Source organism: Oncorhynchus masou, chromosome 29 (genome assembly GCF_036934945.1).
Source record: "Oncorhynchus masou masou isolate Uvic2021 chromosome 29, UVic_Omas_1.1, whole genome shotgun sequence".
Taxonomy (NCBI): domain Eukaryota; kingdom Metazoa; phylum Chordata; class Actinopteri; order Salmoniformes; family Salmonidae; genus Oncorhynchus; species Oncorhynchus masou.
The window spans coordinates 59,329,780-59,342,170 of NC_088240.1; the positions used below are offsets into that span (position 1 = coordinate 59,329,780).

The following is a 12,391-nucleotide window of genomic DNA, read 5'->3' on the forward strand; positions in this document are numbered from 1 at the left end:
CCCATATTCATAATGCATCTCAGAGTAAGACTGCTGATCTAGGATCTGCCTTTTTAGATCAGACTGAACACAATATTATAGTAAGACAGAGGGACCTGATCCTAGATCAGTGCTACTAATCCCGAGATGTTTTATGAATATGGGCCCTGAACTTCTCCTAATCTTACCTTTTCCCTAGTTCGACAGTTGGTTGTACAGAAACCGTAACCTGGCAACTGGCAGCCACACTATACCTTGGTACCTTTGTTCAATATCCCACCAGCCGACACTTTATTGAGTCATCTAATATATATGGATGGAGGAGGAACACACGGTATTTCTTTCTGTGCCCTTTGGCTTGTTTGCATAAACCACATCATGGGTTGACATGGCAGGGAGGGAGGTGATTCTGATGTGTTTGGCTAAGACCTCATGATAAGGAAGAACATGCTGGAGCCTTTTAGTGAGACAGCAGTGAAACGTCTTGTTATTCACACGGGCACTCATCTAGACTGATCAATAATATTTGTAAAAGTGAATAATATTCATAGAAAAAGCACTTGTCAGCCCATCAAGACTTCCCCTCAACTTCCCTTGCTTACTAATGTCACTGAAGCTCATGTTTGCTGAAGTACTTTTTGACAGCAGTGATGGATCAACCAATTCAGTAGCACAAGTAGTTACCTTTTAATGAAAACATTAAATTCAGAGTCATATTAGTTATAAAAGTGACCCATATAAAAACAAATCAGTATTATACTGTACATATATGCTGAATATGTGATACACATCACACCTGACAGTTTTAACAGTTTATTGGTCTATTATTATATCAAAGTGTAGTAAACACATAGGTATTTTCACTTAGATACTAAGTGCCCTGTTTGGCGTTAGTAGCTCACCAAAGTACCATAACCACCACACCCTCGTAGAGAATTACCCAAGCCTTTTGTCTCCTGTACTGTAGTTTCATCACCTCAAAAGAGCAGCAAACAATGAGAGGACGTTATTGAGGTCACGTACTCTGAAGACAAAACACACACAACAAAGTTATTTGACACGTTTCTCAGGTAACTCATGCTGCCATGTTTTGTATTTCTGACAATAATATTTTAGAAATGTATGCATCACCTTCAATGCTAACGTGAATTTCAATTGTTTGCGATACATTTTTTTCCCAGCATTGTGATGCATATAATGTGGAGCACGATAACACAGATAATATGACAAACGAGAAACAATAAATGAAAGAGACAAAAGTACAGATATGCTGAAATGAAAGCTTTGTGCCTATGACATGACAGGCTGTTTACTACCTTATGCCACCCAGATTCAACCCTGGATGTAAATTGAATTTCTTCAAATGATACAGAGACTTCACAGTCATGGTTTAAATGAACATGTTAGTGTACATTAAGATGTGTGTATGTATGCTCACATATATCGGAAGAACTAGCCTGTTTCTGGAAATGTTGCAAAATATGCAAATGAAAGAGAGCATAACAATCAAATGTACACAATCTATTTTACAGCATTTTATCCTATATTCTTGATCCTACATTTTACAGCACTGGATCCTACATCCAACATTTGTCATAATGTAAAAAAGGGCCAACATTATAGCATTAATTCAGTAGGATTCCATTGAGGGGGGCATGTGTGCTGGATACTGGAGTAGAATCCTGCTCTTGTTTCTGAATCATAAGCTCCATGGCAGGCAGGAGAGGGACCGTGAAAGCCCCACTCTGCACTGCCACCAAAACCCTCTCTCTGCTCCTTCCATCTTCTCCCTGCACTTTGTGAAGGCTCGCTGAGACGGAACTTGTCTCTGGCATACATTGGAGACCCAAACAGAGCGAAGAACAGGCACAGAGGCCCTTAAGATTATTTTAGGGATCTAAAAAACGAAAACCAATCATCCTAGAATTTGTACCACCCAACCTCCCAGAAAGAATTCACTGCCTCTTTCATCCCCTCCTTCCTCTCCTTCTTCCTCTTCCTCCTGATCAATCCAAGCCTGTTGTGGAGCATATGAGGAAATCACAAAGTTATCCTCTGCTGTTAGACCTTGAGGGGCAAGGGGTACCCAGTGTTGTTTGTAACCAGACAACAATGTCATTGATGAGGTCTCGCAGTCTGCAAGGTTGATGGGATGTATGGAGTGAGATGGTGAGTCATTGGAGTTATTGAAACACATTGGAGAGATTGGGGTGTATATTGTTCTCTCCTCCTCTCTCCCTGTACCAGGGCCCAACCACTCTGTCTCCCCCGTGGTGACCAGATCAGACAATAGTGATGCCCCTTGCCCAGTGTTGTCTAGGTCCCACAAAAGGGGCTGCTCCTTAGTGTCTGTAGGCAGTGCCATGCTGGCCATGGCACTCTGTATCTCTGGCTGGAGCAGCAAAGTGGACAACTGCAGTTGGCCATCAATACGCCGCAATGTGGGCAGGACCAGGGGGTGCCCTGTTGAGTCCCTGTCTCCAACACACTGGTTCGGCTCAGGTGGTGCTCCACGCGAAAACAAAACTGGACCACCTTGAACCCAACTGGGTTTGTGGTCACTGGATTCAGATGACCATGGAGAGTTGATGTTGTCTTCGCTGTCTGGATGGTGATGGCATTCTTCCTTCACCCCTTCATTGGATACCTGCACTACGACCATGCTATAGTTGGAGGACTGGGTGCTGTTGTTGGAGTGCTCTGGGGGTGGACCCTGCTGGCCCATGTAGGTGTCACAGTGCCTGGGCTGGGCAATGGAGGAGGGTCTGTCCTGGGGGGAATAGGACCCAGACCCACTGCTGGTGAACTTTGACCCCATCTGGAGTTTACCAGTCTTCAGGTCACCATAGGAGAATCCCACAGGGTAATGATACGGCTTGGCAGTGGAGATAGTGATGGCTTCTGGAGGGTACCACGATGGAGGTGGGATGTTGCTTGTTGTCAGTTTCTGTGTAAAAGAGAAAGAGGATTTAGTTCATGTAACTTACTAAAACACCTCTATGACCCCCTCTAAATCCCACCAAACCCTTGGAATCATTGAGTGGTTACAATGTATGTCAAACCAAAATTAACTTGTTCAATTATAATTCTGAACAACTTTCATGGCAAGAATGAAATGAGCTCAACTGAAACAACACTGCTGTAATCTTTTGTAATTGCTTTCAGTTCTTGGCATGAAATGCAAATTACAGTGATACAACTGATTAAATGGGTATGATTTCTCAGCATATGAGAGGAGCTGGAATAAAACAGACACAACTTTGGGAAGATTGGTAAGTGCAGCCCATTAAAGAGAAAATGAATGACGATAAAGTTAAATCATTTCCTCATAAATCAGTGCATGTGTAAATTGCAAAGAGATAACATGTTATTGTAACTATTGTTACACATTGTGCCCTCTTCCAAGTTAGGTGTTGCTTGAGATGAAACTCAGGTTCGGTTTCACCCTATTGAGGCTTCTCATACACTGTAAGTTTGGCCTGGAGGCCTGTTTTTCCAGTAACAGGATCTGGCACTCCTTCATATATGGGGAAATCTCCAATCAACATTTCTTACCAAGGCGTCTGGCATGTTACTCTTCTTTCTCACATAGTGACGACACACCACCACCGGTAGCAGGAGAGAACCAAGTAGCAGACCCCCTAAGAGGAGGAACCAGGGGAACAGCAGCCGGGGGTAACCTAGATGGGGGAAGATTGTTTCTATTACACCTCAGTAGTGGCAATACAGCTGCCTCACTCTCAGAGCCTATTGTAAATTGCCAGCGCTATTGAGCAAGCGTGGGCGTGTCTGTGAGGTCAGTCAGTGCAGTAGTTTCAAGGATGCATAAATAAGAGGCTCCATTCAGTCTTGTCACCAGGAAGTGAGCCTTATTATAATCTTTGAAAAGGCAGCAGGAATACCCTTAACATTGTGAAACCACAGTCAATGCATTTGCAGTATGCCTTTAAGTTCTTTATGGTAACAGTATGGTTACTCAAATCATTAACAGATGATTCATTCAACAAAACTAGCAAAGGCAAAATACTTATTATTATTATTATTATTATTATTATTATTATTATTATTATAAAAATGAAAGGCATTACCAGCCTGGTCTCATAGACTAGACGTAACATAGTAAATGTAAATCCGGGACACTCAAATTAGTATGATATGTTACATTTGGTATGGTTACAAAAGACAGATGGTTACCTAAAGCAAAAACGAAAGTTGGGTGGTTGGTCGGGGTGGATGGGTGGATGTATAACCAAAGGATGCGAGTTCAAATCTCATCACGAAAAACCTGAGAATTTTAACTAATTAGCAATTTTCAACTATTTACTACTTTTTAGCTACTTTGCAACTACTTAGCATGTTAGCTAACCCTTCCCTTAACCGTAACCTTAACCCTTTCAGCTAAACCTTCCCCTAGCCTTAACCCTTTAACCTAACTCCTAAACTTAACCCTAACCCTAACCCCTAGCCGCTAGCCTAGCTAACGGTAGCCAGCTAGCGAATATTAGCCACCTAGCTAGTTCATAACATATTGTAAGTTTTTCTAATTCAGAACATATAATACAAATTCCAATTCGTAACATATCGTACGACATGTGTGATGGACAACCACAAATGAATACATACAATACGAAACGTAACATGGAGCGTCTCGGATTTACATACAAAATAATACGAAATGCTCTGAGACCAGCTTGTGCATACACGCATAGCCATGAGGGACACCAGATGACCTCACCTGGTAATGCCACACAGAATGTACGGCTCTCACTGGGATTTCGGTGCCTTTCTACAGTTGGGACGTACACTACATAGCCACAGTACTCTACGCTGATGTTCTTTAGATTGTTGAGGACAAACTCTCCAGTTGTGTTTTCGTGGACCTGTGAAAAAAAGAGTCAGCAATCAGAACATGTTTTGTGTATCTAATGTGTGTGTGTGTGGGTGGGTGTGCGTGTGTCTGCATGCATATTGTGTGAGCAGTACGTGTGTGTGTGTGGGGTGGGGGGTGGGAGGGGTGGGGGTTATCACCTGTGCTGCCCAGCTAGGACGAGTGATGTTGAGGGTATAGACGGTTGGAGGTTTATGGTAGGAAAAGCTGGTACTGTTGAAAATCTCCTCGATGGAAGTCTTATTATCCGGTCCTAACGGTAGGGTGACAGTCACTTTTAAAGATGATGTTGTGGCGTCCACAGACACATTGGGTGGCCCAAGGACGGCTGACGTGTAAAAGACAAATTAAGAGTGAGAATAAGACTAAGGAAAAATAACGAATTAGTGACAATCTGAAGAGAACAGGATAAACCCATTGAGTATGGGCCAAATGCTAACTGGACGAATTGGTGAGTAACAGAAGTTTTCATGGAAACATACTTTGATGTCATTAGAGAATATGAACAGACAATTGGAGCGATGTGTATTGTATCACAGCTAAGGATTCTGCCCTCTGAGCCAACACATACTCCAAAAACATCCCAATCTAGAAAAAGTATGATAAAGAGAGGAAATTGCTTACTGTCTCTCAGAGGTTTAAACAGTGCTGTATGGCCTAGGGAGTGACTGTTGGCGAAAACCTGAGCACAGTATGAATTTTGATAGATGTATGGTGTCTCTGCAGTGAGGTCACATGAAAGAGTTGTGATGTTCTGGCATGCCATATTCAGCTTGTATGGCTCTCCGTACCTATAATGAACACAAAAAAACATGATCAAACATAGAACACACTATGTAAGGAACCCTTAGCCAAAATTGAATGTTGCATTTTGTAATAAATATTGAGTAACACTTTACTTGATGCCTGCAGGTACAATGCTTTAAAAAAAATATATGATAAGCATGTATGAGCATTTATCATGACATATCACATGTTGTAGATGTATTGCCTTCCAGGGTGTGCGTGCGGCAGCCTAGCTGCTAGACCATAAATAGCACAACAGAGTTCTGAAATAGGCGTGTTATTTAACCCCTTACTTCCTCATGGAAAAATAACTGAAGGATAGTGTGTCAAACAGGGAACCGATATTCAGCGGGGATGATCAGGGCCAATCTTTTTCTGAACTGATTTGATGGTGGAGCTATGAGGCATTGAATAAGGACATGCAAGCCATTCCAGGTGACCGTCTCGGAGAAACAAATCAATGCGATTGGTGTGAAACTTGGCATTTGCCCGTCAGACCGTGTTATGACCAATTAGATGAGCTGACGTTTCCACTTTGTAGCGATATCTCAAAGAGGCAGTAAGACAAAGTGATTGAGAAGAAAACGTTGGCCTTGCATAGCCACAGGTGAACTGAGTGTCGTTTGTAAAGTTAAATGTTACATTTTTACAGGCAATTATTTTTACAGATTTATCCCTGTGGTGTGCAGAGAAACAGAGTGAGGCCTGTGGTGATGCACAGACCACAGCCTGTCTGCTAAGGCTTGCCCCAGTCAGTGGAGCTCAACCTGCAGCATGGAGAAGTACAGTAGCACCACGGTTTCAAGGCTGATGGCAGTAGGTGGAGCAGCAAATTGAGCAACCCACCATATCCAAAACGATGTGGACAACGATGGGGACAACGATGGGGACATCAATGGGGACAACGATGGGGATAATGATGGGGACAACAATGGGGACAACAATGGGGATAACGATGGGGACAACAATGGGGATAACGATGGGGACAACAATGGGGACAACAATGGGGATAACAATGCAGACAACAATGGGGACAACAATGGGGATAACGATGGGGACAACAATGGGGACAACGATGGGGACAACAATGGGGACAACAATGGGGATAACGATGGGGACAACAATGGGGACAACAATGGGGATAACGATGGGGACAACAATGGGGACAACAATGGGGATAACGATGGGGACAATGATGCTGAAAATGAGCATGGTTCCGTCTTTCAGCACACAGCTTTAAAACGTTGTTGACATAAGTCAAGTGTCGCCCTAGGTCACCCTAGCCTAGGCACATAAATATGTTGTTGGGTTGAAAGGTGAAAAGGTGACCACTTTATTCCTGTCTCTCACCTTTTGTAATGGACACTGTAAAGGACCCCTTCATCTGGGCTGTCGAACTTGTTCCAGTGGAGCACAGTGTTGAAATTCCTAGAGATGAAGTATGGCTTCCCTTCACCAATGGCGGAACAACCTATAGATAAAGAGATAGATGGTGGGGAAAGTGAACTTGTCCATTTCTGAATAACATTCGTAGTATAACGTCTCTCTCGTCAGTACACAAAAAGCATTAATCTATTATTCAACATTGTCACGACCTATGTGACATGCTCACAGCAACAGCCTCTGTCAAAGGATCTGCCTCCCTCAGGATACAATTGCTCCATTTTCACTCATAACAGCTGTGGGCCAAACTCAAACAGGGCTTATGTAAGCTGGGCTTTGTTTCATTGGCAGCAGGAACTAAAGTGTGTAATTGTTCCAGGGCTACAGAGGAGGGAATATAAGCAACTGAACATGTGGAAGCAAGCCAATTGTTTGATTTGAGTGCGAATAGGTTGAAACAAAAGCCACAGTTTGGGTCTGTAGGGACCATCCACAAAGGGATGTTTAATAAAAAAATACAGTGTCCATTATAGGACAGCCTCAATTCCCCAAGAGGTTTGTGCCAGTCTTATCAGAACTCTATAATAAGATAGAAACTGTAGTGGAAGAATAATAGAAGGTGATAATTGCGACGAGCGACTTGCAGACGCTGAGGCCCAGCGTGATGACATGAATCATGATTTATGACATAAGCTTGGATGGCTGACCGTCTGTGGGGCTACCACGGGGTTTAAACACATGGACTTCTCTGTGCAGGGACGTTCCCACAGAACCCTGCGAGTCCAGAGACCATTGGAAGTGTGAAGACAGATGAAAACGTGAAATCGACTAAATGAATGTTGTTGGGTGTTAAACTATCATGTTTGAATTGTTTCAAGAGTTCATAAAGAGTCATGGATTTTGGTATGTTTCATTGTGCTGTAAGTGCTATGGATTTATTGTTACAGGCAAAATGCGTCATTCTGCCAATCGGACGGCTGATAGTTCAAAGAGGGAGCGACACAGTGGCACTCTGCTATATTCTAAATGGAGTTGATTAGATTAGAATATGGGTGTGTTTTTCTGTCTTTTGTTTTTACTAGCCAAGTGCAAAGAAATGTTCATTCAGCTTGAGTGTGTGTTTATGCTTGAATTTGGTTAAAGGACAGTAAATTTGAAGGTAAGTGTAACCACGTTAAGTCTCATTTACAATTAGTCTGTAGTGTATGTATGTCACGTACACTGCAATTTTTTGAGTGTTAATTATTTCATGACCGGGACATTCTACTAGTTGAATTGAGTAAATGCGTTCCTCCTTCTACAGAGTGATTCTTTGATTGACTCTACTCTTATAATTTAGCAGGTCTATTGGCAGTTGTTATATACACAATACCCAAAGCATATGCCTGAGTACCACCTTGACATCCCTGATCTGCTTGCTTCAGTAAATTAATGCTAGTACATTGGACGCCAGGATTAGCTATTCATATCTAGTCTCTTAATAATTGAATAACGGTACAAGTTAGACATGTTCCTTATAGTCATTCTGAGAGGTGATGCAAGGCTCGCTACCTTGACTAGATCCTCTGGAGACGTACAGGGCCTGTCGCATTTATTTACATAATGTTGGAGTCAGATTGATAAAGGCAGTTTATTATTATGCTAAACATAATTTCTACATAACGTTTGGATAATTTCCATCCAACTACATAACGTTTGGATAATTTCTATCCAACGACATAACGGTTGGATCATTTCCATCCTACTACATAACGGTTGGATCATTTCCATCCAACTACATAATGGTTGGATCATTTCCATCCAACTGCATAATATTTGGATAATTTCCTTCCAACTACATAACGGTTGGATAATTTCCATCCAACTACATAACGGTTGGATAATTTCCATCCAACTACATAACGGTTGGATCATTTCCATCCAACTACATAACGGTTGGATCATTTCCATCCAACTACATAACGGTTGGATAATTTCCGTCCAACTACATAATGGTTGGATCATTTCCATCCAACTACATAACGTTTGGATCATTTCCATCCAATTACATAACGTTTGGATCATTTCCATCCAATTACATAACGGTTGGATAATTTCCATCCAACTACATAACGGTTGGATAATTTCCATCCAACTACATAACGGTTGGATAATTTCCATCCAACTACATACCGGTTAGATAATTTCCATCCAACTACATAACGGTTGGATAATTTCCATCCAACTACATAACGGTTGGATCATTTCCATCCAACTACATACCGGTTGGATCATTTCCATCCAACTACATAACGTTTGGATCATTTCCATCCAATGACATAACGTTTGGATAATTTCCATCCAATTACATAACGGTTGGATCATTTCCATCCAACTACATACCGTTTGGATAATTTCCATCCAACTACATAACGGTTGGATAATTTCCATCCAACTACATACCGGTTGGATCATTTCCATCCAACTACATACCGTTTGGATCATTTCCATCCAACTACATAATGGTTGGATCATTTCCATCCAACTACATAACGTTTGGATCATTTCCATCCAATTACATAACGTTTGGATCATTTCCATCCAATTACATAACGGTTGGATAATTTCCATCCAACTACATAACGGTTGGATAATTTCCATCCAACTACATAACGGTTGGATAATTTCCATCCAACTACATACCGGTTGGATAATTTCTATCCAACTACATAACGGTTGGATAATTTCCATCCAACTACATAACGGTTGGATCATTTCCATCCAACTACATAACGGTTGGATCATTTCCATCCAACTACATAACGTTTGGATCATTTCCATCCAATGACATAACGTTTGGATCATTTCCATCCAATTACATAACAGTTGGATCATTTCCATCCAACTACATACCGTTTGGATAATTTCCATCCAACTACATAACGGTTGGATAATTTCCATCCAACTGCATAACGGTTGGATCATTTCTATCCAACTACATAACGGTTGGATCATTTCCATCCAACTACATAACGTTTGGACCATTTCCATCCAATTACATAACGTTTGGATCATTTCCATCCAATTACATAATGGTTGGATCATTTCCATCCAACTACATACCGTTTGGATAATTTCCATCCAACTACATAACGGTTGGATAATTTCCATCCAACTACATAACGGTTGGATAATTTCCATCCAACTACATACGGTTGGATAATTTCCATCCAACTACATACGGTTGGATAATTTCCATCCAACTACATACCGGTTGGATAATTTCCATCCAACTACATAACGGTTGGATAATTTCCATCCAACTACATACCGGTTGGATCATTTCCATCCAACTACATAACGTTTGGATCATTTCCATCCAATGACATAACGTTTGGATCATTTCCATCCAATTACATAACGGTTGGATCATTTCCATCCAACTACATACCGTTTGGATAATTTCCATCCAACTACATAACGGTTGGATAATTTCCATCCAACTACATAACGGTTGGATCATTTCCATCCAACTACATAACGGTTGGATCATTTCCATCCAACTACATAACGTTTGGACCATTTCCATCCAATTACATAACGTTTGGATCATTTCCATCCAATTACATAATGGTTGGATCATTTCCATCCAACTACATACCGTTTGGATAATTTTTACATAACGGTTGGATAATTTCCATCCAACTACATAACGGTTGGATAATTTCCATCCAACTACATACGGTTGGATAATTTCCATCCAACTACATACGGTTGGATAATTTCCATCCAACTACATACCGGTTGGATAATTTCCATCCAACTACATAACGGTTGGATAATTTCCATCCAACTACATAACGGTTGGATAATTTCCATCCAACTACATAACGGTTGGATAATTTCCATCCAACTACATAACAGAAGAATTTATACTTCATTAACCTTTCCCTTTTTTATGTCAGTTACGTATGTAGAACCACTTGCGTCACAGTGCATCTGGTCATGTCTCGTGCAGAGTACAAGTTACGCAATTCACCAGAAAATTATACACAGCCTCGACTCCCTTCCACATCAGCATTTTGATATGCCCTATAATAATGTAGTCGATATAATAGACCACTCAAATTAACTTGCCCTGGGGATCCATTTTCCATTGATCGCTATAATTTAGTCCACATAGGGTTCACTACTCTTTGTCCACCAGGATCTTGATTAGAACTGTGGGGAAATCTCAAGAGACTCACATCATCTAATTCATTACGACCTCATATTAAAACAATGACTATCATGATGCGTCCCAAATGGGCCCCCTATTCCCTATATGGCACAGTGTTTTTGTCCAGAGCACCAGTGCACTATTTAGGAAATAGGGTGGCACTTGGGACGCATCCTAGGTTTATATCTACATAGAGTGCGCTCATCCAAATCAAACAGGAGATCAGTAGTGCTCCATTAAACTCACCATAGCAGTACAGGAGAAGCACCACAACCTTCCTAGGCCACAGATCCATTGGGCTGTAGGAGTCAGAAGAGTGAGATTAAAATCACGTTCTCACAGTCTGTACTCCTTTGTCCTGATTTCTTCAGGGAGAACCCACCATGTGATGTGTAGTAAATACGACTCCAGTCAACAAAAAAAACAAAACAGTAATGGTCCAGGTCAAAAAAATCAATGAAGACACAAGGAGAGACCAAGTCCCAATCCTCCGGGTATCGGAGAGCAGATCTGGGATTCATAGGATATCCTATCCACGACCTGAACCATCTCTGACCAGTTTAGGGAAAGGAGCACCCATCTCCAGGTGAGCTGCAGGTGAACTTTGGAACCGTCTTATCAACTTTGTTCCTGTTTTTGTCTCCCTATGCTCAACCTCCCTCCCACAAAGTCTCGGCTACTGTGTTGGCTGTCCTCTCTCTCTCTCTCTCTCTCTCTCTCTCTCTCTCCCTCTCTCTCTCCCTCTTTTCTATTTTTCTTTCTCTTTCTATTTCTCTCTCTCCTGTTCTTGTCTTTCAGGTTTTATCTGACAATGTATCCTAAATAATTACAAAGGCGATAGAATGTGCAATCTGTCAACACATCGCACCACCACATGAGAATAAACTGTTTAACCTGTTTTCAGTTTCACCAGTGTTCTATTGCTGTGTTTAATGGTTTTCAAACAATGGTATGTTACATAGCTAGTTATTCAATGGCACACCTTTCTGTGCACAACCAAGGTGTACAGAACATGAATTATTCCTTCGGAATGAATGAAGGAGACTCCAAGAAATATTGCTTCAATGGATCTTTGTAGGATAATTGTGGAAATCTGATTTTATAATGGAACCCATATTGTTGCCCACAGGAGTCTATGCATTGTCCCTGCTATCCAC

The 12,391-nt window shown here is 41.4% G+C and overlaps 1 protein-coding gene across 1 annotated transcript; it reads right to left on the reverse strand.

Moving 5' to 3' along the window:
* Nucleotides 1-642: 642 nt before the first annotated feature.
* LOC135520120 (interleukin-10 receptor subunit beta-like) lies at nucleotides 643-11,912 on the reverse strand. Its single transcript, XM_064945458.1, has 7 exons — nucleotides 11,481-11,912; nucleotides 7,004-7,124; nucleotides 5,492-5,658; nucleotides 5,008-5,195; nucleotides 4,715-4,859; nucleotides 3,535-3,659; nucleotides 643-2,926 (listed from the first exon to the last, which is right to left on the reverse strand). The coding sequence occupies exons 1-7, from the start codon at nucleotides 11,527-11,529 to the stop codon at nucleotides 1,895-1,897; spliced, it is 1,827 nt and encodes a 608-aa protein (XP_064801530.1). The 5' UTR covers nucleotides 11,530-11,912; the 3' UTR covers nucleotides 643-1,894.
* Between the last annotated feature and the right edge of the window lie 479 nt (nucleotides 11,913-12,391).